At 51.2% G+C, this 24,104-nt stretch overlaps 1 protein-coding gene across 1 annotated transcript in view; it reads left to right on the top strand.

Moving 5' to 3' along the window:
* Positions 1–1,299: 1,299 nt before the first annotated feature.
* Positions 1,300–24,104, top strand: part of PTPN5 (protein tyrosine phosphatase non-receptor type 5) — a 55,028-nt gene continuing 32,223 nt past the window's right edge. The window contains exons 1-3 of the mRNA XM_060017341.1: positions 1,300–1,606; positions 15,970–16,119; positions 23,517–23,597. Coding sequence (XP_059873324.1) covers positions 23,573–23,597 — 25 coding nt within the window. The 5' untranslated portion in view covers positions 1,300–1,606; positions 15,970–16,119; positions 23,517–23,572. The remainder of the gene's footprint in view (positions 1,607–15,969; positions 16,120–23,516; positions 23,598–24,104) is intronic.

Below are 24,104 nucleotides of genomic sequence, written 5' to 3'. Positions count from 1 at the left end.
AAGTAAAGGAGCAAGCCATTTGACTATCTGGGGGAAGTTTCCAGGCAGAGAAAATAGCAGTGCAAAGGTCCTGAGGCCACAGGGTGGCTGCCATGTTGGTGACGCATTGAAAAAGGCCCGTGTGACTGGAGTGGTAGGAAGTGAGGTTACAGAGTTAAATAAAAGGGAGCCAGCTCATGAGAGGCCTTGCAAGCCATTACAGGGGCTTTAGCTTTCACTTGAACGAATGGAGAGCCATTGTAGGATTTCCAGTAAAGGAGCAACGCGATCTGACTTACGTTTTAAAAGGATAGCTCTGACTGCTTCGTAGAGAATCAACTGCAGGGGGCCAAGGGTGGCAACGGGGAGACCAGTAAGGAGGCTATTGCAGAGATCCAGGCGAAAGAGGACGGCGGCTGGAACCAGGGTGGTAGCCCTGTGATGGTGCGCCTCGGTTTCCCCATGTGAAAACGAAGCTTAGGATGCCGGCCCTGTATGCCTCCCAACGTCTCAAAAAGCCCCCATCGGGATGGAATGCCAGGAACCTCCGGCCAGCGGGGTGCCAGCCTGGGAAAAGTGGGACTGTGGGGCGCGTGGGCAGCTCCTTGCGCGTCCAGGCCGCCGGTGCCCACGAGAAAGCCTAGACAAGTACACGCCCCGTGATGCGCGTCAGGAGGGTGAGACCTGGCGGAGAAAGGTCTTGCTCCTCAGAGACTGAACAGGGAATGGTGGGAAGGCGAGTGCCTCTCCCGAGTCCTGGAGCGGGTCCTGGGTATCCGGCACTGTGCGCGCCGCTGTATGCAACCACTCTGCTTGTGCAGGTGCGGCAACGGCATCGTGCGGGCATCATGCGGGGAGCGCCACAGCACCCCCTCCATGCAATTCCCCCCCCACCCCCCGGCTATGACCCCTTTGTCTCACTTTTCCCTACCCCCAGCTGTCTGCCTGGCGGTCCTGCACCGGGTTCGGCGCGCATGGCCCCGCCGGTGTCCCTCTGGCGGCCGCCGTAGCAGCGCAACCCGGGCCTGGGGCTCCCGAGAGGAGAAAATCATGAATGAAATAGATGCGGTGCTCCCGCTCCCCCGCCCTCCAGGTCCAGGCAACCTCGGCGTGGGGGCGGCGCCTGAGGGGACTCCGAGCGGAGCTGCGGGGTGGGGGGCGCCCGAGATCCGGGTCGGAGAATAAGGGTCCGCGACCCGGCCCCACCTGGGCCCTGGGCGCCGCAGGAGCTCCCCGCCCCCGCGCTAGCCAGCCCCTCAGGCCCTGCGCAATTCCCGGGAAGCGGCGCAAGCCCGCCCGGGGGCGGGGCGGAGCCGGGACTAAGGGCGAGGAGCAGACCTGGCGGCTGCGCCCGAGACTCCGCAGCCGAAGCGCATTTGGTGAGGCGATCTGAAGAGGGAGCGCGCACGGAGCGCGGGACTGAGCGCCGGGCAGACGGACCGACGGACGGACGCCCCCGCACACGCAGACGCACGGAGCTCGGCGAGGTCCCCGTCACACATATACACACACACACACACACACACACTCGCGCAGACACACACAGGGACACACGCACACTCGCGCGCGCACATCCTCCCGCCAGCCTACCCGCCCGCTCGTCGGCGCCCGGAGTCCGCTCTGGCCGGTAAGTGCGGCGCCTCCGTCGGCGCCTTTGTGTGGGGAGGTGGAAGGTGGAGGGCGCGGGGTCCCTCCCAGGGAGCCCCGGCAACTGAGACCTCCTCCAGACCCCCAGGCGCAGAAGCCAGCGCCCGCCCCCGCCACGCCCCCGTGGGGCTCCCGACGCCCCGGGACTGGGGGAGGGGTCCCCCACGCCTGGGAGGGGACCCGGCGCTGGGTAGAGGGGAGAGAGCAGCGGCCACTCCCCACGAAGCTCGTGCGCGGTTCCGGAGAGGGAGGGGAGGGATCGGGATGGTGGTCCGGGGTGCGAGCCTCTCTGCTGCCGTGGCTGGTGCGCGGCTCTTGGCTGCATTACCTACCTCTCCAGGGTCTGAAGCTCCGGAGGAAGGTTGGAGATCGCCGCTAGCCTGCTGGCCTGTAAACCAGGGCTCCCAGCCTTCGCTTCGCTTCGCCTCTCCTCCCCCGGACCGTGTAGCTTAAACCACCAGTTCCCCACCCGCCCCCAAAATAAAAGCCCAGCGTGTTCCCCTCCCCCAGCATGCCCCTTTTTCCTGGATGAGGCCCAGGCTCCTGCAAAACGTGGAGATTGCTCGGGTCAGACTTCTGAGGGGTTTACTTTACCAAGGATCATGTACCTTAGAGGGTCAAGACCAGGTGAATCTTGGGAACTCATTCAACGCCCTCATTCTACAGATGGAGAAACTGAGACCCAGTGAGGTGGCTTGACCAAGGTCACGGGAGAGTTACTGGCAAAGCCTGCATTAGAATCTAGCATCCCTGGCTTTCATACTCATGTCCTCTCCTATACAATTCCATCCTTATCCTTGTTGGAACCCCAGATCCCAAAAATTTACCGGAGTGTGTCAGGAAAGTCTCTGTAATTCCAGCCCTGCCCCCTTTTGGAGCATCAGATGCCATTCATTTCCTACCATACTTACTGTTTTTAAAAAAAAAAAAAAGGCTGGCCTTTAATTTGCCTCTTTCAGCCTCAGAGGAGATCTTGAGATTTAGTTTGGGAGAATGAAGCAGTCCTGGACAGGAGATCAGATTCCAGGGTGTTAGTCCTGGTTCTCCCAGGAGTCACTGAACCAGTGTCCTTAGTTGGACCAGGTAATGTCATGGTCAAGGAGTCATCCCCCTTTCCCCCACCTTGACCTGACTACCCCCCTCCTTAAGGGCCTAGGTCTTCTAATCCAACCAGGCTCCCTTCATCATCCCTTTGTAGAGGTCTCTGAGTCTTTCCTGTCCGGCCACCTCTCCCTCCTTGATGTTTGTTGAGTGCGGCCTCTTGGTGTTGCTGACAGACCTGCTGGGGAAGCTTGAGTTACAGCCTCACCAGGCTCGGGTGATGGCTCAGGCAAGGCTCCCTCAAAGGCAGCTGGGTATCCCCAGAGCTGAACCCGATGCCTGGTGCAGAGAGGGTGCCCCGAGAGGTATGTTGATGGAGTGCAAGCTGGATGGGGAATGGATAAAGTCAGTCATCTTTGAGAAGACTCTGTTGGATGGGGGAGTTGGCACGGAGGACAGTGTTCAGTCTCTAGGGGCCTGAGGTTCTTTTCTCAAGAGCTTCCTTCTTGGGTGAGCAACCTGGCATGGAGCAGAGACAGGGTGACCAGCTGGCATAACTCCAGGGGCCACCACTCACATGGTTGTGCCTGTAAATGGCGTTGTGCTCCAGAAGCACCATTTACATAGACTTCATAATGAGCAGTGGCCCGTGGGTTATTGCAGTGCCATGGGTCTCACCCTCAGAGTGAAGAGATCTGGCTGGACAGTTGCAGTGAATGCTTACAATCTTTCTGGGTCTCAATTTCTCCAAAAAATAAGATCATTGGATTGGTGTCAGGATATCTTTTAGGTCTGAACTGTTGGGGGGGGGCTGGGGAAGGGGGGGAGCACTTATAGTTTTCCTCTTCTATTACTCTGTGATGAAATCATTTATGTAGGGTACTTAGCACAGGGCCTGGGGCATAGAAAAAGCTCCGAAGAGGTAGCTGTTAATATCATTAAGGCCCCAGCCTTATGGATATACCTTCCACTTCTTTTTTTTTTTTAATTTATATTTATTTATTTACATATTATTTTGGCTGTGTTGGGTCTTCATTGCTGCGCGGGCTTTCTCTAGTCGCGGTGAGCGGGGGCAACTCTTCGTTATGGTGCATGGGCTTCTCATTGCGGTGGCTTCTCTTCTTGCAGAGCACAGGCTCTAGAGCACAGGCTCAGTAGTTGTGGCACACGGGCTCAGTAGTTGTGGCTTGCAGGCTCTGGAGCGCAGGCCCAGTAGTTGTGGCGCACGGGCTTAGTTGCTCCGTGGCATGTGGGATCTTCCCGGACCAGGGCTGGAACCCGTGTTCCCTGTATTGGCAGGCGGGTTCTTAACCACTGTGCCACCAAGGAAGTCCACCCTCCACTTCTTCCCTTCTTCAGATTGCCAAAGGACATGAGATTTTGAATCCTGAAAGTCCCTCTCCCTCAAAAAATCCCTCCTCCACTGATCTATTCCTGGACTTAGGGCTCAGCCAGCATAGGACATCCATGAAGTTCCCTGGGAGAAGTCACTTTTGTTTATCAGTTATTTCTCACCTAAGGATGATTGAATTTGATAGTTTATATACAGTCAAAGCTTTTCTTACACACTGTCACTTATATTTAATCCTCATAACACACCCATGATATCAGTAGCATTATTATTCCCATTTTATAGATGCGGAAGTTAAGACTCAGAGTTTAACTTATCTAAGGATTTGTACTGTAAAAGTCTCAGAGCCAGAGAGCTGTGTCTCCAGCTCAGAGCTTTTGACCCCAGATCCTGAACTCTTTCTTCTATGTCACGTTGCCTGTCCTTTCCTGAAACCTGTCCGAAAAGAGAGACAGATGACCCCTTGGATAGAAGCGAGAAGGAGGGGTTTATTCTTCTGGAAGACGAGGAATGGCTTCTTGGAGAAGCGAGGTAGCATTTGAGCTGGGTCTAAACGATTTGTACAACGGAAGGAAGGAGGAAAATATTATAAGTAGTGGAAACAGCATGAGCAGAGAGCCGGCGGTGGGGGCTTCTAGGACGTGTGTAGAAACTGGAAAACAATTCATTCCAACTGGGCAAAAAGGCTAAAAGAGGAGCCATGAGAAGGAAGCCTGGGTAGGAAGGTGGAGGCAGTTGCTGGGAGCCTTGAGTGCCAAGCCACGTGATCATCGGCCTTTAGTTTTTGAGTGGGGGAGAGACATGATCAAACATGGCCATTAGGAAACTCACTCTGGCTGCCCCATGGAGAACAGATTGGAGGGGGAGAGCCTGCTGGCAGGGAGCCCAGGTAGGAAACAATGACAGCGGTATAGGTAAGAGTTAAGGAGGGTTTGGATAGGGGAGATGGGGGGCGAGGGGTTGTAAGAATGAAGAGAAAGAGGAGTTGAAGCAGGAGGCTACAGTGTCACCAGAGCTGGCAGCGGATTGGATGTGGGAGTGGAGGGAGGGAGGAATGAGAAGTGACGGCAAGGTTTGGAGCCTGAGTGGCTGGGCATCCATTCTCAGACAGAGCCCAGCGGGAGGGGGAAGGGGAGGCTCAGGAGTGAGGGCCATGATCTGACAGGGTACCAGAATGACTCCTGCAAAGCTGGCTCACCGAGCACCCCAAAGTGTCCAGAGCCAGTTGCTTCCTTCCTCCTTCATTCATTCACTTATTATCCAAATACATAGAAACATCTCTTACATGTGAGGCTGTTCACAGGCTCTAGGGATACATTGCTGAAAAAGATGAACTTCTTGTCCGAGCTCTACCAAGGGAGACAGAAAAGAAAACGTAAGCAAACTATAACATTTCAAGAGGTGAGCAATGCTCTGGAGATAAATAAAGCAGGATGAGGGTTGACTGTGGGGGAAGAGATTTACCTTTAAAAAGAATTGTCTTCAAGGAAGTGGCATTTGAACAAACACCCGAATGAAGTGAGGAAGTGACCTTGGGGAAGAGCATTCTGGGAAAAGGAGACCGCAAGTGCAAAGGCCCTGGGGGTAGGAATAGCTTGGTGTTTTCAGGGAACAGCAAGTGTGGCCGGAAAACATAGGTCAAGAGGGAGGGTGGAAAGGAAAACGGTAGGAGAGAGGGGCAGGCCCAGATCACATAGGTGCTTACAGGCCTGAGGAATAAGAGGTCGTATGATGTTAATGAGTACAAGAGAACTGGAGTCCTGTTCTCCTTGTGTTCGTCATGCCTAGAAAACCAAGCCCGACACTCAGCAGTGGCTCACTAAATAATTGTCTAATGAATGAATGTTGGAAACCACCATTTATGTACGAAGCCTCCTATCTTGGACTAAATAAAGTTGTTGTAGCATAGTAAGGGCATAAGTAAGCTATGTATGATCAAAATGATAAAGCTCAGATGATTTGAATATCTGTGATGTCATTCAAGGATGAAAATTTGAGTCACGTCTGTATGTTCAGTATGGCTGTTGACTAAGGCGAAAAAGTAAAACATACCTGAAATGACTGTAAAACAATTAAAATGGTAACATTTTTTGGTCTTCCCTCATCCCCTTTCCAGTGCAAATATACAACCTTCTGGCTTCATTTCAAATTTTCCCTTGTGCAACTCTTATGCCCTCAGCCATTTCCCTTGTAGAGATTTTAAAGAAACTCATCTCTAGCCCAAAGGCCCATATTTGCAGGACAAGGAATTATCATCTTCAATAACTTGACAGATTCCCAAAAATGGCAGAGAGGGCAGTGGGGAAAGAGAAACTATTTACAGAAGTATAAGTTCTTTAAGCACCCAATTAATTGTTTAAATGGATCTATAAGTGCGAATGGAAAAACTCCAGAAGATGGTTAATCGTTTAAAGCTTTCTGTCTGCATTCAGTTGGACACAGGGTGTGTGTGAACATTTCAAAACGTATGGCACTCTTTACCAAAAATTGAACTCACACACCAGGAAATATGTTCTTACCAGTGTGGGTCAGCGCAGCTATCTGTGTGTAAGTACCTGTGTTCAATCCGAAGTTTACTCATGATTAAGTGACCTGGGGCAAGGTCCTTCCCCTCTCCCAAACTGTTTCCCCATGTCTAGGAGGTAGGGCTTGGGCTTCTAGGGCCCCTATGGCACTAAGCACTACGGTCTGTGATATCTGTAGGCCCACACTGTTGTCTTCCCGGAGGACAGTGACCACTGTCACAGTGTGGGCCTGTGCCTCCCTGTGGTGGATGGGAGGTAGACAGGCGGTCCTGTCACAGAGGAGACGGGATGCTTCCATCAAGCAGACAGAGCCAGATACTAGGCTGGACCTTCTGAGAGGGCAAGTTGACAGGTAGTCTAAGTCTTCTTAGAATCCTAGACTCTTTAGGTGCCCTGGTCCAAATTCCATCTGATTCTGCATGTTTTTTCACCTCTAGGAACTGGAAACTCAGGTCAGCTGAAGAAAAAAACTAAAAACCCATTGAGGTTTTGAACAGTACCATCACCAAAAAGCTCTTCCTTACCTTAAACCATGGCATTACAGAAAATAAGGTCTTCCCCCATTCTTCAATATCATCCCCATCTTTTTTGCAGCTGGTGAGACGTGAGACAAGCACCTTGGCCACCAATATCTGGGAAAGCTCCAGAATTCCCCAGACTCTTAGACAGAAGAAAGCTTTTCCCACTCAGCGGCGGCACATAGAATAAAAGCCACCCTCCTTCCTGTGTCCCCCTTGAAGCAGCCTTGACGCAAGTTTCCATACCTGGGGTGTGGCATGCTGAGTTGGGAAGGGATCTCCTCGAGCTAGATGCAGGGGATCCACAATTTGTAAGCGAGCAAGCATCTTGGTGAGAATTCCTAACTTTGAGCTAATGTAGGGGATAAACTGTTCTTGGCCAAGTCTGGTTCCTGTTACTGTGATTGCAGATACAGACCCTGAATTGCCCTTCCTTTGCATGGTGAGGTGGTTGGTTGACGTCATTACAGAGACATACCAAGCTTTGATATGTCTTTCTTAAGAGTGGAAATGTTCCCTTTCTCCCCCAACTCTCTGGAAGCCGCTCAGGAGGGATTCAGTGGACTTCAGTGGTGGGTGGCATGTGGCTGTCTGAAGTGGACTCCAAAGATTGTATATTTCATTATCTGCCTAAGAGTGTGCCAGCCTTTGAAAAATAAATTACACTGTAAAAATAACACAACCTACTATAGAACAACTGTAAAATGAACCACGATTTTATATGTCCCATTCTGTTTCTTCTATAGATCTGTATCTTTTATTGTTGAAATGAGTCCACATCTAGTTTTGTACCCAACATTTTTCACTTAACATTTTCCCTGTAACTTCTGTACTCATACATGACCTTCTTCTATCCTCAATGGCTTCCATACTTTACTTAATCATTTCTTAATTGGTGGACATAGCAGTGAACATCTTCAAGCACACAGCTTTTCCATCTCAGATTCTCAAGGCATCTGATTTAAGCATCCCCAATAGGGTATGACAGGACCCGGGGGAGGGGGAAAAAGAGCACAAGGTTAAAGTACATGTCGTCTGTGGACAGATGCAGGTTGATTTCATGGATACAGAGGACGTGGTCCTGGGTCCTGGGGTAGAAAGAAAACAATGGACACCAGAGCTGGAGCCATGGAGAGGATGGAGAGGGACATTATGGGCCGGGAGGCCCAAGTCACAGAGCGCTGAGGGTGTGATGGAGGAGTGTCAGATTTCAGATGGAGTCCCTCCAACATTTTATTGATTTGTTTTGGTGTGCCTTTTAAAAATTACGGGGCAATACATAAAATTTACTATTTTAACCATTTTAAGTATATAGTTCTGTAGCACTAAATACATTCACATTGTTGTGCAACCGTCATCACCATCTACCCATAGAGCTCTTTTCATCTTGCGGAACTGAAACTCTGTACCCATTAAACAGTAACTCCTTCATTCTCCCCTCCCCGCAGCCTCTGGTAACCTCTCTTCTACTTTCTATGAATTCACATGTTCTAGGTACCTCATGTAAGTGGAATCATATACCATTTGTCCTTTTGCGTCTAGCTTATTTCACTTAGCATAATGTTTTCAGGCTTCATCCGTGTTGTAGTGTGTGTCGGAATTTCCTTCCTTTTTAAGGCTGAATAATAGTCCGTTGTACGTATATAACACATTTGCTTATCCGTTCATCTGTTGATGGACACCTGGGTTGCTTCCACCTTTTGACTATTGTGAATGATGGAATAATGCTGTTATGAACGTTGATATACAGGTATCTGCTTAAGCCCCTGCTTCCAGTTATTTGGGGTATATACCTAGAAGTGGAATTGCTGGATCAAATGATAAATGTGTATTTAATTTTTTGAGGAACCACGGGGTGCTTTTTATTAAGGATTTTTGTGTACTCATCAAAAAAGACCACTAAGTGAAGTCTTAGGACTGGAGGGTCCAGGAAGAACCCATTCATTTTTTAAAGTAAATTTTGTGTAGGTTTCTGCATGGCATGAGGGAGGAGACAGACAAGGGAACAGAATACAAATGAATCCACCCTCCATTTCTGAAGAATTATTGTGATTTAGACGCATGGTGAGTGGGAAAAGAAAGCTCTCAGGAGAGATCTTAGGGATGGAATTCATTCATGCATGCAGGTATTCACTGTTCCAGGAAATCCACACGCCATGAGGACCTTGCCCACAAGGAGCTTGTGTGTGTCCGTTGGGGGCACCAGAGAGTAACCGGGCAACAGTGGTCTGTACTGATGCTCGCTACAGTAATCTGAAATACTAACTTTTCTGAGTGCTTACTACGTTATCTCACCTAATCTTTATCACAGTTCATTGCACAAGGTTTTTATTATCCTCAGCTTATCGATAAGGAAATAGACTCAGAGAGCTTAAGTAACTTGCCAGGAGCACACAGCAAGTAAGTGGCAGAGCCAGAGTTCACACCTAGGTAGTAATTGTGCTTTGGTGATGAGCTGAGGGCTGTGGGGACACAGCAGAGGCACCTGCCCAGCGTGGTGGTCCGGGAAGGCTTCCTGAAGGAAGGTGTCAGGCAAGCGTTTTAGTCTAAGTTGGCTGTGTTCTTCTTTTGCCCATGATTTCAGAGCATGGCTTTTGGTAGCAGCAGCAGCAATATCCAGCCCTGCTTCCCGTGACTCCGGTCTCCCAGGGCGCCCCGCCTCCTTGAGACTGCATTTCAGAGGAAGGTGATCACAGTCAGCATCCCTGGTGCTTATCACGAGGCAGGGAGGCCAGAGGTGGGATGTGTCCTTTTCCCTCTTACATTTGCCGCCTCTGACTTCCTTAGCTGGCCTCCTTCTGGGATGCCTTAGAGGGACATCCCAGGGCACCTCCTGGGCCTGGGCAGCTTCGGACCAGTGGGCTGGAGTTGGCCAAATGTAAGGCCCAGGAGTGGCAGTGGAGGTCATATGTCCACCTCTGTGTCACTTCACACCCAAGATACCTGGACCTTGTGGGCTCCCATCACCTCAAAAGCCCCGTCTTCCCAGAACCCAGGTGTAGCCAGTTCTTTCTGCTCTTTGAACCCCTTGTAGCTCCCCGTGGCCTACAGCAGTGTTTCTCAACAGGGACCCTGCTGGCCTTTGGGTGGGGGAGTTCTTTGTTATGACAGCATCCCTGGCCACTCCCCTGAATATTTCCCAGGAGGACCCTTCAGTCATTGTGACAAGCAAGAACGCTCACATGTATTTTTAAGGTCTGTTTTACGAATGAGAAGATGTACAGACCTTCAGCGTTCCATTCAGTGAGTTTCAACGATTGTATGAAGTTGAATAACCATCACCGGGCTTGAGATGTGGAACATTTCCATCATCCCGCAAAGTCCCTTCTTTCTCCTTCCCAGTCAGTACCTGCCCTCAGAGGTAACCATTGTTGCCGTTTCTGTCTGACTCGTGGCATGCGGTCTTTTGTGTCATAAAGTAGTTTTTGAGATTCATCTGTGTTGTTGCACCCTCACCCTCCCTGACACACACACAGATCTCTAGATGCCAACTAGAATGACAGTCCCTGCCTTAATCTAACTAAGGAAAAGTGGGCTGTGAGTTAAAGTCAGTGTGTGTTCGCCAGATGCGCGAAGCCCTCTGCCGTGTGATGTGAGGCCCCTCACCTGCCCGCTGTCCAGTCACACTGAGGTGCCCGCCTTCTCCCAGCTCACCTTGCCCTCTCACTTCTCCTGGCCTTTGCCCCTGCAGTGTTCTCTGCCTGGAACATCCTCCCCACTGTCTGGTGAACTCTGCTTGTCCTTGAGATGCTCAGACATCACCTCCCTGTCCAGCTTCCCAGACTCTCCCTTTCGCCCTCCCAGGCACTCGCGTTACACAGCCTCTGTTGACAGTTAGCACAAATTTGACTCTGCTCACAAGACTGCAAGCTGGTTGAGGGCAGGGACTACGACTTAGTCATCTGGGGATCCTCGCAGGCTCAACATACCGAGCCTGATAGTAAAGACACGGATCTAAGATTACAGCAGGTCTTGTCTCAAGGTTACTTAGAGGCAGATTGGGTCTAAAATAACTGTGCAAAATATATCCCCCAAATACTGTCTGAAATTGTTCAAAGAAAGGTGATGAAAAAAGACAGTGTAATCTTTGACTACAGATGAAAAATGTAGCGTTAAACTCACTGCCAGTGAGGCAGAGACCTCCAGCCCTTCCCGCAGAGGACCTGGCATCATGGGAAATGGATGGGCATTGATGAGTGCAAAGCAGTACAGCTCAGGGAGCCAAGGGGATGGGCAAAAGAGTAGAGTTAGTCATGGGAGGCCGCCTGGAGGAGGTGAGTTCCAAGGGTTTTTCAAAGAGGAGTCTGTTGAGCCAGAGAGTTACATAATCGCGAAATCTATAGAGAGCCTTAAAGCATGATCCAAGGCAGCCTGGATCATGGTCTGATCTGTCCTCTTGTGACTGTGGTCCTGAGTCTCACGTAGCGGCCCTTCCCTCCCCTTTCACTCCTTTTAACTCACTTCTTCCTTCCCTCTTTTCTACTGTTTAGTCGCTCCTTCCCATCTTCCTTCCAAACTTGAATGTGCAGAAAAAGCTGCATGTACATTGCCTGGCCTTCCATCCCTCCTTCTCTGCACTGGACTCCCTGTCTTGGGGGTTATAGAAGGAGGCTCATCCCTTGCCCCCTCCCAGCCTGGGCAGCACACAGAAGCCAAGTTTATGGACAGGAGAGGGAGGGTGCAGCCCAGGGTGGAGTGTGGTCCATTTTGAGGTGCCAAGTTACAAATCAAAACGGTGGGGGAAGAATTCAGCCAGAAGAGAGGTCAACGTGCCCTAGACTCCCCGGGGAGGCTTTCTGGAGGCGGCATGAGCTGAGGCAGGCCCTGGAGGAGCAGGGGCCACATCTCGGAGGAGAAGAGCAGGGAGCCCTGTCCAGGAAGGAGGAATGGGGGAAACGAGCTGAGAAGCAAGAGTGGGCGTGGCTGGGAGGCGGGGCAATACACACGGCGGAGGAGGATTTGGGGAATCCTACCATCGGGTTTCAGTTCTTGGCGCCCCACCTTCCTGAGGGCTCTGGGTCTGACCCTGGGGACCTGGAAACAGCCCGGGGCTCTCCAGAGGGGAGGGGATGGTTCTCCCGGAGAGTCCCTGCTCATCCTCAAGCTGGTCTCTCCTGCGTCGTTCTCATTAGCTCCAGAACACCTGGCAGAGCCTGAGGAAGAAGGAGACAGAGCTTTGTAGCCGATGGCACTGCCTGGCTCCCGTGCCGGGTTGACTTAGAGGGCACCAGGAGATGCAGCTTCAAGCCAGGTCAGCTGTGGTGACGAGGAGGAAGTCAGCCCTGGGTCGCCTCATACTTTGTGCGCTTCAGTCACTTCCTCGGTCATTACCACAACCCTGCGGCCAGCAGCTCCTATTGCTTCCATGGCCCAGAGGAAGAAACCGAGGCTCAGAGAAGTTAGGACACTGGTCCAGGGCCCCATGGGGAGAGGGTGGCAGAGCACAGCGTTTCACCCGTGTCTCTTGGCCTCCAAATCCATGCTATTTTGCAGAGGACCGTGGCTGCCTTAAGGTATGCAGCCTCAGAATGGCCAGTCTGTTGTGTATCGAGGCATTCCACCAGTGACGGAAGAGTCTGTTGACAGCTCACCCCAGGCCTCAGGTTTCCAGACCCTTTTCAACCTTGATTCCTGGTCCCCTCTTCTTTTTTTTTTTTTTTTTCCTCTTTCCCATTCCGTTCAGCTTCCTGGCTCACACTCTGTTCTCTCTCCTGGCAAAGATGCCTCAGACCTAGCTAAAGTTTCCAAACAGCCTCTGCCTCCCAGGCCCTGCCTCTGACTGTTTGCCTGATTCTTTTACCAAACCCTGAAGTGCCAGGATCTTCCCAACCTGAGCACAGAAGGGTTAAATCAGAGGCTGAGTGTGAGGCCCTGATAGAGGACCAGACCCCCCAGGGAGGTATGGCAGGAGCTAGAGGTTTCCCTAGCTGCAGGTGGGAGCAGACCTAGCTCTGCACCCCAGCTCTCCCCTCTGTAAGTGCATACGAGCCCTATGAGAAGTGGTTTTGTAAGCGACGAAGAGCAGAGCAGATGCCAGACAGGATCTTCATGGACGATCCAGACCAAGGCACAGGCAGCCCTGGCATCGAGGCCCAGGGTTGGCATCAGGGACGTCTAGGGCTAAAACTAGAGACCAGAAGCACAAGATCATTTGTGATCAGGGTGGGTGTATAACCAGCAGTGCCCCCTCCCAAGTGGGGGAGGGGGCAGAGCTGTAAGAGTGGACAAGGCCTCAGTCCTAGAAGGCAGACGACCAAGACAGAGACTCTGCCTGCCAGAGCGTCAGGGGGAAAGCCAGGGGCTGGGATGGGGCCAGTGTCTGAGCCAGACAAGCAGCAGTGAGACTGAGTGTTGTGAAAACTCTTAACAGTAATATTAGTTACCACTTACATGGTACGCTCTGTGCTAGGAACTCTTATTGTAAGAGTTTTATGTTTTCTCATCTCAATAATATTTTGAGTTAGGTACTACTACTGTGTACCTATAATATTTTGAGTTAGGTCCATTTTACAGATGAGAAAACTGAGGCACAGAGAGTTTGAGCAAAACTCCTCATCTCCTCCAAGACTGGGAGCACGACCCTTCACATTCATAGCTTGAAATCAGCCATGGTGGGAGCCTTTACACCCGGGAAATCAGCAAATGCCACAAATCATGGCTTTTTAATTTTTTATTTATTTTAAAAGATTCTTTTGTCTGAGAACCAGTTTACTAGCACACCACCAGACTCATCCCAGAGCCTCCGTGGACCTCACCTATGGGAGAGAAGTCCTGTATTAACTGAGAAGCGGGCAACGCCTGACACACTAGACGACAGCATTTTTAGGAGTTTACTGGGCCCTGTCTCAGCATTTTGCATGCATCTCATATAAAAACTTCATGTGAGGATCAAAATTCATTTAATCTCCGTAAGAACCCTCTGAGGTGTAGACACTGCTTTCCTCATTTCACAGATGAGGAACCTGAGGCACGGGGAAGTCAAGTATCTTGTCCAAGATCAGGCAGCCAGTGAGGGAGCCTTGCTTCAGACTCGGGCAGCCCAATCCCAAAGCCTGCGCTTTGTGGCGTTTTTAATGAGCCATTTATAAATGCTCAAACGCTAGCGTACTTTTCATTTATTTTTTCAAGAATAGGTCTTGAATATCTGTCTGCTGCCAGATAGGGTATTAAATACAGGAAACAGGAACGTCCACATCAGAGGCCACACACCTAGCGGTTTCACTAAAGCCTGGGCCTGGGGTTGAGGCAAACGGAGTTTGAAGCCTGCCTCTGCAGCCTACCGACTGGGTGACCTTGAGCAAGTGACTCAGTCTCTCCAAGTCCTTATCTCCACATGTGTAGGAGGGGGCTAACGGTGTTTCAGTTCATAGGGTTTTGGTGAAGGATGAGTGATGTAATACATGTACAGCACTTGGCAAGGCATCCAGCACTCAGTAAGCACTCAGTAAAAGGAGGCTGCCGTGATTATAATCCACAGGTTTGTGTTCCGGTAGCTCCATGTGAGGTGGGGATACAGGCATCAACGATAATCACCGAGGGACTTCCCTGGCAGTCCAGTGGTTAAGACTCTGCACTTCCATGGCAGGGGGCACAGGTTCGATCCCGGGTCGGGGAACTAAGATCCCGCATGCCACGTGGCATGGCCAAAAATAAAATGAAAAAATAAAATAAGTTTTTAAAACAATAGATGATCACCGAATAGAGTGTGAGAACAGAAGGCAGGTACCCAGTTCTTCCTAAGGGAGGGTTCTGCTGAAGGGGTCACATTTGAACAGGGTCTTGAAAGGGTCTTAAAGAGTTTTCCAAGAAGAGAAGGGAAAAGGGGGCTTTTCCCTGAAGGGAAAGGTGCATTCCAAGGTATCATAAGTAGGAGCAAGCATCTAACAGAATGGAAATTCCAGAACAGCCCCCTCCTGAGAGGTGTGATCACGCCTTCACATTTGTAATTGTTTCCTCCTTGTAAATTAAACTGTATACCTGGAGTATGGGGAGTGTAGAAAGAGGGAGCAGAAGGGGGATGTTTTCAGAATCTTGCAGAGCAGATGGTTAAACCAGATGACCTTTGAGCTCTGAAATCCCGCTGTTTGATTGATCATCTCTGGGCTCCTGTCCACCACACGGATAGGACTGTCCTCAGTACATACTGATCCACACAGCTGGGCCTCCACGAGTAACTGGCTGGGGTGGGAACACCTTCCCCACTTGAAGGTTGGGCAGCCTCTGCGCCAGGCTGCATGGACCAAGGGCTTGTTTCCCTGGTGCTGGGAGCACCCTCTGCTGCTTCCCTGCCACTCCACCACCTCCGCCTCATCAAACCTTGATAGCCCCAGAATTGAAACTTGACCTTAAGGAAAAGCCCTTAAAAGTCATTAAATTCAATTCCTTTGATTTTCATTTGTGGCTACTGACACTCAGATTAGAGGAAATGACTGGATCAAGGTCCTACAGTGGCCTAGGACTAGAGCCCAGGGCTGCTGGGTCCTTGGCCATGGAGCACATTTGTTCCTCCAGTAACGGAGCACAGCTGCCACCATCATGCACACTCTCCACTCCAGCCAGTCTCCCAAGGAGGGCTTCCGGGGCCGCTGCTTCAGGTGGAGAAACCTGAGGTCGGGGTCCAGGGCAGCACTTCCTGTTGTTCTGTTCCTGGAGAGGACACACAAGGTAATGGCCCCGCAGCAGTGAGCTCCTTCAGAGCCCTGGGGACTGGAGTCTCCCTCAGGCTCCTTCACTGACTCACCCACTGTGAGAGTCTAGCACAGTCACTTCACCCCCGAGCCTCAGTTTCTTCATCTGTAAAATGGGATGATGCCCCAAAGACCTATGGTGAGGATTTTTCAAAGAACATCTATAATGCAACTGCTGTAGTTTGCTGTTACGTTCGTGTTCACTCTCTTCCTATTTTCAGAGTGTTGTTAACAACGAAGGCTGAAAGCCAGAAGAGAAGAGAGCTGAGGAATATGGGCGGCGAGAAGCAGATCTGTCATTACTAGCGTTGTGGCCTTGGGCAGGTCACTGCACTTCTCTGGATCTCTATTTTCTCATCTAGAAACTACAGGTAATGATAGTATGTTCCTTCTAGGGCTGTCGTGAGAATTAAGGTCTGCCTTATGTCTCTGGGAAAAAGGGGAGGGAGGAGGAAGACACGAAGAAATAACATCACAAGTGAGCACCTCGGTAAATCTCCCTGTCCGTACTCCCTTCCCACATGCCCTTGTCAGACTGAATTTCTTTCCATTCCTTGAGTGTGCCCTGCTTCCTCTCAACTCCAGGCCCATTCATGGGCCCTCCTTCTGCCTGGCGCACCCCAGCTGCTCCTCTCTCACTCCACAGCTTCTGACCGCCACTCCTCCTTCATGTCTCATCAGAGATCCCTTCCTGGGAATCTTCCCTGACTCCTCTGCCTCACTGGGGGCCTCACCAGCATCCCCACAGCACCCTGCCTTTCTCCCATCAAACGGGCCACCTGTGTTCCATTGCCTTTTGCTTACCTGCACTGCCCCACTGTGCCGTGAGAGCGTGTACTTCATTGTATCCCCAGGGCCTCACCCCGTGGCCTGCACGTAGTAGGTGTTTGGTAAACACTAGCTGAACACATGAATGTTCCAGTCCCTGAATCGGACTCACAAGAAAGATGGAAAACTCTGTTGCCGAACCACCCCCACCCCTTTGCAAGCTGGGCCTCTCCAGCACCCTTCCATCTTCCCTTCCCTGGGGTGCCTGCCAGGCCCACGCCCCAGTCTCCCACCAACAGAGCAAGTTGGAGAAGTCATCATTCATCTGGGCACATCCCAAGCGGAGAACACTCAGACCCTGTGTTTGGGATCCAGAACACTCCGAGTTTGCAGTCTGCTCAGACGTGGGGACAGATGGCTGGACAGTGGACAGCTGGGCAGGGAGGGTAGGCAGCTTGGCAGGATGGAAATAGCAGTGAACTAAGCATTGGGAGTCCTGGGCTCGGAGCCTGTTTGTTCCACTAGTTTGCGGCATGCATCAGTCTGAGCTCTGTGGTTGCCAGCAACAGAAACTGACTGAGTAACTTAGGCAGGAAGGCTGCGTGTTAGAAGGCTTTGGGCTGTGACACAGAGTGACCTCTGGTCTTGGACCCTCCCTGTAGCAAGGGACAAGCAGAGCACCTGGGGAAGAGAGAGGTAACTCCCAAAAGGGAATCTGGTTTAACTACCTGAAAACAATTGTTCACACCTTGTGTGACCTGAGGCAAGTCACTTAACCTCTCTTGCCTCAGTTTCCCTATTTGGATGTCCTAAAGCCGGCCTCTCTCCTCCATTCACATCTCCCATGTGCTTTGTGCTGAGAAGGCTTCCTGCCCTGGCCCCGATGGTGCCTTTCCCCATCCAGACACCGTAGGGATGATGATGAGTGAGCGCAGTGAGCAAGCGTGTGTGTGCTTCCCTGCCGCCGCCCCAGGAAGGAGGGGCGAGGCCTCTCCACCTGCCTGCTTTGGGACACATGATTCATTTGTGTGAGGTGGTCAGCTGGTTTTCCATGAAGCCAGAATGTCCTCTGCCCCTCTACACAGAACGTGCTGATGAAAATCTGGATGGCATTATGGGTCTCTTTCCGGCCATGGTCTGGCCATCTTCTCGAGGTTGGGAAGCTCCTGGCTAGATTCTGCCCTCCCAGAACCCCAAAACCATTAACCCTGAGACCCTGCCACTGCCCTCCATTTGACCTTTAACATGTACATCAACAGGCTCGGGCCCTGAACACCTGGGATGCAGGGGGTGGCTGAGGGGGTGGGGATGCTCCTACGTCACTGGCTGCCTGGTGCGGGAGACAGGTGCACAGACAGCTAACTAAGCAGCAGAACAAAGTCAGAGGCAGAGAGGAGTGTGAGCCAGGGGTGCGGGGGCGTGGCCCAGGGATGGGAGAGCGTGATTCTTCCCGGGAGATCAGGGGGTGCTTCATGGAAGAGGTAACGCTGCAAATGAGTAAGATTTGGCAGGAGGAGGAAAGGAAACATCAGGCTGAGGTAACAGCACAAACAAAGGCCTGGAAGTGGGAGTGGACAGGTTTGAATTCAGAGAATAGGGATGTCTGGTGGGATCGGAGCTTCAGGAGGGTGGCAGAGGCTCTGAGTTGACAGTTCGGGGTGTCTAGAGGGCCCCGGGAGCCCCAGGAGCATGAAGCCCAAGGTAGAGGGCATGTCTGCCTGGGGTTGGGTCAGGAGGTTCCTGGGGGCTCAGCCTCCCACCCAGGAATCTGGCTTCAGCATCCCAGTTCCTCCTCACCCCTCACCCACCTGGGAAGAGGGCGCAAGCTCCTCTGCCCCCCTCCCCAAACCTGTCAGCTATTTCTCTGCATACGACCTGGGCAAAGCTGGCATCCACTCCATGCCTCCTGACAGCACCCACCCATCCACCATTCCACCGCCCAGGCAGAGGTGAGGTGCTCCCAGCCCGTCCCCGACAGGCCTCTGTTAGCACGCTTCTCCCAGGCCACAGCGTTAGCTGTCCTGTCTCCCCCACCAGCCATGAGCTCCAGGAAGGTAGGTGGGCTGGTCCAGGCCAGGTCTCCAGTACCCAGCCAGGTACACATTACCTTCACACACGAATGGACAAATGACGGTGACGACATTCAAGCTTCAAGGAGGATCTTACCACCTGGCTTTATAGATGAGGCCTCAGGGGCCCAGGGTGAGAGAGGACTGCCCAAAGTCGTAAGCATGTTGGGAGCAGAGTTTAAAAGAGAAGTTTGGTTCATAGCAGTACTACTCACAGTAGCCAAAAGGTGGGAACAACCCAGGTGTCCATCAGCTGATGAATGGATGAAATATAGTTCACCCATGGAGTAGAATATTTTCCAGCCATTAAAAAGAATTAAGTACTGATACGTGCTACAACTGGGATGAACCTAGAAAATGTTATGCTAAGTGAACGGAGCCAGACCCAAAAGGCTCCTTTTGTATGATTCCATTTATATGAAATATGCAGAATAGGCAAATCTATGAGAGACAGGAAGCAGATTAGTGGTTGCCAGAAGCTGAGGGAGGGGAGAATGGGAGTGACTTCTTAATGGGTACAGGGTTTCATTTCGGGGTGATGATAATGGTGGTGGTTGCACGGCGTTGTGAATGTATTGTATGTTTTAAAATGGTTAAAATGGTGAATTTTAGGTTATGTGAATTTCACCCCAGTTTCAAAAAAGGAGTAGATTGGGAGCAGATCAGATGCCACCAGCTGGGCCTAATGTTTATTCCTCGAACACATGCCACTGATCGCCCTTCTATGACAGACCTCCTCAGCTCAGGGGTGGGGGAGCCTGTGGCACATCTTGGTTCAGAGGAAGCCCCATGGTCAACTGGAAGAGGACAGGATTCCTGCTCAGGTGCCTCTGCTGGTGCCCGGCCTCCATCACTTCCCCATCCCACTGACCAACCTGCTTCCAGTTAATGCCAAATATTCCGTACATCTCAGGCCTCCGAGATGCTCAGCTCTTGCTCTTGCTGTTTGCACTATGAAGGAAGTTCTTTCCTTTGTGACCCTCTCATCCACCTAGAAACATCCTTTAAGAACCAGGTCCTATCTTCCCTTGCAGAAGACATCCACCCTCCGCCCCCTCACCACGAGCCAAGCTGAGCTCCCCAAGGTATCACGTGCATGCAGCCTATTAAAGCAGGTGTGGGAACGATCATGTTTGCCTGTGTGTCTCCCTTGGAAGACTGGGAGCTTCGGGGGGGAAGGGCCTGGCTTGTTCACCACTGTGTTCCTAGGATAGCCCTGGTGCCTTACTCACAGGAGGTGCTCAGTAAACGCTTGTTGAACGGGGCAATGGCTTTGGAAAATTTCTCCTCCCTCCCAGATATTCTCCATCGGTGAGGGAAGGACAGGCAGGGTGATCTCCAAGTCCCTTTATGTCTGGGGTTCTCTGGTTCTAAGAGCAGCAGTGAGGGGCCAGCGCAGCAAGTTGCTGTCTGTTGTCACAGGCCAGTTTTCTGCTCCTGTTGCCCGGCTGGTAGAAGTGGAGAAGAGGAGAGAAGGAGCCTGCAGTAATCTACTGCAAGCAGCTATTTCTGCTCTTGGCAGGGAGGAAGGAGGGCAGTTCCCAGAGACTGGGCTTCTCCATTCAGCCTGAATGGACGAGCTCTTCTCTTTGGAAATCTAATTAAAACCCTCCCCTGAACAGCCTAGACATGCAGGTTTTGGCGAGGTTGCCTGGAGTCCTTCAACTGCAGGGCCGAGAGCAGGCTCTAGCTCCATTTTCCTCTACAGACGAGAGGTGCTACTCTTTCTGCTTTCCTGATTATGAAATTAGTCATTTTCTAGGAAGCTTATTTATAGAGTCCGCTGCACACATGCAGCGCTGAGCTATTCTGAACACGGCTTGGGGCCTGGGAGGCTTAAGGTGTGAAAGCAGCTGTGAGTCACACATGGGTCCCCCTCCAGAGGTATCTGGATACCTCAGTTACCTTTTTGCACTGAGCTAGGGGCCAGGCCTTTGGGGCTGCCCTCCAGCTGGGGCGCTCTTCAAGATAAATAAAGAAAAAGCTTCAGATCTCGGGAGGTAGGGGGTAGGTGTTCTCCATCCCAATCCACATGGCCACCCACTCGATATATCACCTGGGACAAGTCAGACCTCGGTTCTGTGCCTCCGTTTCCTCCTCTGCTAAATGAGAGGCCTTCCCGATGTGTGATTCTGGGCCTGCTGTGGACAGTAGCTGTGGAGGAAGGTTCCAGGTGACTTCACAAAGACTGCCTTCAGGGCTTCCCTGGTGGCGCAGTGGTCAAGAGTCCGCCTGCCGATGCAGGGGACACGGGTTCGTGCCCCTGTCCGGGAAGATCCCACATGCCGCGGAGCAGCTGGGCCCGTGAGTCATGGCCGCTGAGCCTGTGCATCCGGAGCCTGTGCTCCACGACGGGAGAGGCCACAACAGTGAGAGGCCCGCGTACCACAAAAAAACAAAAAAAACTGCCTTCACAAAGGCAGCTCAGATGATGGCCGTGTTTGAGGTTCCTGATATTTTTCCAAGAAGGTCAGGGCAACATTCAGTTATTCAACAAGTGTTTGTTTATTTATTGAACACCTGCTGTGAACCAGGCACTATTCGAGGCTTTCAAGATACAATGGTAAATGAAACAAATGGTGGTCCCTGCCCTCGTGTCGCTTATAATCTAATGTTAGTCAAATAATGGCCTGAGTTAAAATGAAATTTCAAACTCTGTCAAGGGCTGTGAGTAAAAACTACTGGGAAGAAAATAGCTAGTGGGAAGCAGCCGCATAGCACAGGGAGATCAGCTGGGTGTTTTGTGACCACCTAGAGGGGTGGGATAGGGAGGGTGGGAGGGAGACGCAAGAGAGGAGATTTGGGGATAGATGTATATGTATAGCTGATTCACTTTGTTATAAAGCAGAAACTAACACACCATTGTAAAGCAATTATACTTCAATAAAGACGTTTAAAAAAAACAAAAGTACTGGGAAGTAGAGCTCCTGGAGCGGGTGGGGGGCTCTCCAGGCAGGGAGAAAAACACGTGCAAAGGCATCATGAAGGAAAGAGCCTGTCCCAGTGTAGCTAGAGTGCAGAGGTTAAAGGGGAAAGGGGCATGAAATAAAGTTGGAGGGATGAACAAGGGTTAGACCATTCAAGATCTGATAAACCATGTCAAAGGTTGCCATTGCCTTTGTTCCAAGTGTAATAGGATGCCATTCAAGTATTTTTTTAAGGAAAGTTATATGATAAACGTTGAGTTGTGAAAAAGTTCTAGCTCAGGCCTGCCCCATCCAGATGTACAGGTTGTAAAGTGCACAACCTCTGAAGCCATATGTATTGGAGCCATATGGAGAATGTTTTGGAGGCCAGGCTGAGTGAGACCAGTTAAAAGACTGCCACAGTAATCTAGGCAAGAGATGCTGCCCTGGGCCAAGATGTAGGTAGTGAAGAGGGAGAAAAGTGGAGAGACTCAGGAGACAGTTAAAGGGCCTTGAAGATAGCAGCCCTCTCTCCATAGGAGAGCAGGGCCCTGGGATTTGGGATTCTCAGAGACCCTGCCAATTGGAGTGAGGAAAAAATAAAACAATTGCCAATTGAGAGCAGAAGATGTCAGAATGAAAATGGTCACCATCCTTAACGGCCTGTCTGCCCTTCATTGATTCCGATCTGCAGCTGGGCCTGGAATCAGCCTCAGGACCAGTCCGAGAGGCAGGATTGCAGGACTCGTGGGTGGAGAGGCAGCTGACCTCCTGAACTTCTTGGAAGTATTATGCTAGCAAGGCTGTATTAAAGTTTCTTCTGGTTGCCAATTTCAGAAATCAGATGCTGTTGGTTTGAGCTAAAATGTTGGAATTTATTGGAAGGACACTGGGGCATCTTATGGCCTTAACAGAAATTTTGCCCAATCAAGACTCAAGATGGGCCGGAATGAAGTAGCTCCAAGACCCATGGCAGCAGATGTGTTTGGACCTTCTCTCCAGGACACTGTGGCTACCGTGATTCAGCCCCCAGAATGCATTTTAAAAGTGCAGAGGAGAGGATCTGATTGGCCCAGCCTAGTGGGTTTGTCCAGCCCCGGATCAGTCAGCTAGTGCCAGGGGTCAGACACGAAGGGCAGGCAGAGCCACTGGAGCCCACACCTGCACGGCAGGCTATTCCCAAAGCAGGGGAAGCCCTGAGAGCAACGCAATTACCCTCAGGATATGTCAAAGTGCAGACACTGTCTGGGGTCTGACTAATCTCCAGCAACCTTTTTCCCAGCTTACTGGGTAAAGGAGAAAAACTAGTCCCCAGCATAGTCCTGGAAGGTGCCCTGATGAGCTAGAAAGAGGGTTTTCTGAGTTCAAAAAGAAATAGAACATTTAGAAAATGCATACATATACAGCTACTTTTTCTAGCTATTTCCAGAGCAGAGTTTTGCATACCACTTTTTACTGCCTGAGGCACAGGGAATGTGCAGATGTGGGGAGCTGGACACACACTGTATGTTACCCAGATCCCTCTTGCTCACCCATGGTTCAAACCCACAGGAACTAGGAGGCAGAATGGCACAGCAGTGAAAGTGTGAGCCTGGAGTCCTAGACTGTAATTTCGTACCCAGCTCTACCCTAATGAGCTGTGTGACCTGAGGCAGGTTACTTGACTTCTCTGAGCCAGTGGAATGATCCCTAATTCATGGGGCCCTGATGAAGATTCAGTGTGATAAAGTTTATAAAGTGCTTTGAACGTAGTAAGCCCTCCTTCCTTCTGTGGCAGAGATGATGGTGCTGATGGTGGTTTTAGATGTTGCTGGTGGTTATTCCACCTGGAAGACACCTGTAAAATTCTGCTTCTGCCTCTGCAGCTTGACCCCTCTGTAGGTTGGTCTTTTCCTCCGGTCCCCCAATGGGGCAGGGTTATTCCAAGGGACACAGTGCAAGAAAGAAAGGCTTTTTCTCTTTGCTCAGGGTTTTGTCTTGATCCCAGCTCAACAGCCTCATCTCACATTTTGCATTCTGCTGCAGGAGTGAGAGAGAGAGAGAACCACACTGCTGATGACTCCGAGGGAGGGGCCCTGGACATGTGCTGCAGCGAGAGGCTGCCGGGTGAGTCTTCCCAGCACCAGGTCCCCCAGAGCTGCAAATGGAGGAAGAGAGCTCCGGATGGCACTGGGGCTGGAGGAAAGCCTGGGTGGCTGTGAATTTGCTTTAGAGGAGTGACTCAGCTGGTCTGTAGGTCTTCGTTTCAATGAGGATTTGTTTTTCTAATCCCTGATGTCTTTCTGACCTGTTATCATTTGGAGCTGCTGTAGACTCATCTGGAGGGAAGAAGAGGCAGCTGAGGGTGTGCGGGGAGGGTGGAGAGAAGGGTGAAGAGCTGGGGAGTCCAGGCTTGATCAGGACATGACCACTGGCCTGTGGTGTGCTGGGCAGATTTCGAAAGGTAAGATTAGGAAACACAGCCTGACCGTGGCATGAGCCAAGAGTGGGGTGGACGAAGTGGAGAAAATCCCTGACAGCGCTGAGGAGAAGCCTGGCTGTGAATGTCAGATTGTGCTGCTTGAGTCTGGTTGACCACTGTTGAACCACGGGCCATTGCTCTCGCCACAGAAA

Source organism: Delphinus delphis, chromosome 8, assembly GCF_949987515.2.
Source record: "Delphinus delphis chromosome 8, mDelDel1.2, whole genome shotgun sequence".
NCBI lineage: Eukaryota > Metazoa > Chordata > Mammalia > Artiodactyla > Delphinidae > Delphinus > Delphinus delphis.
The sequence above is the reverse complement of the archived record's forward strand: the minus strand, read 5'-3'. Positions and strand labels throughout refer to the sequence as shown.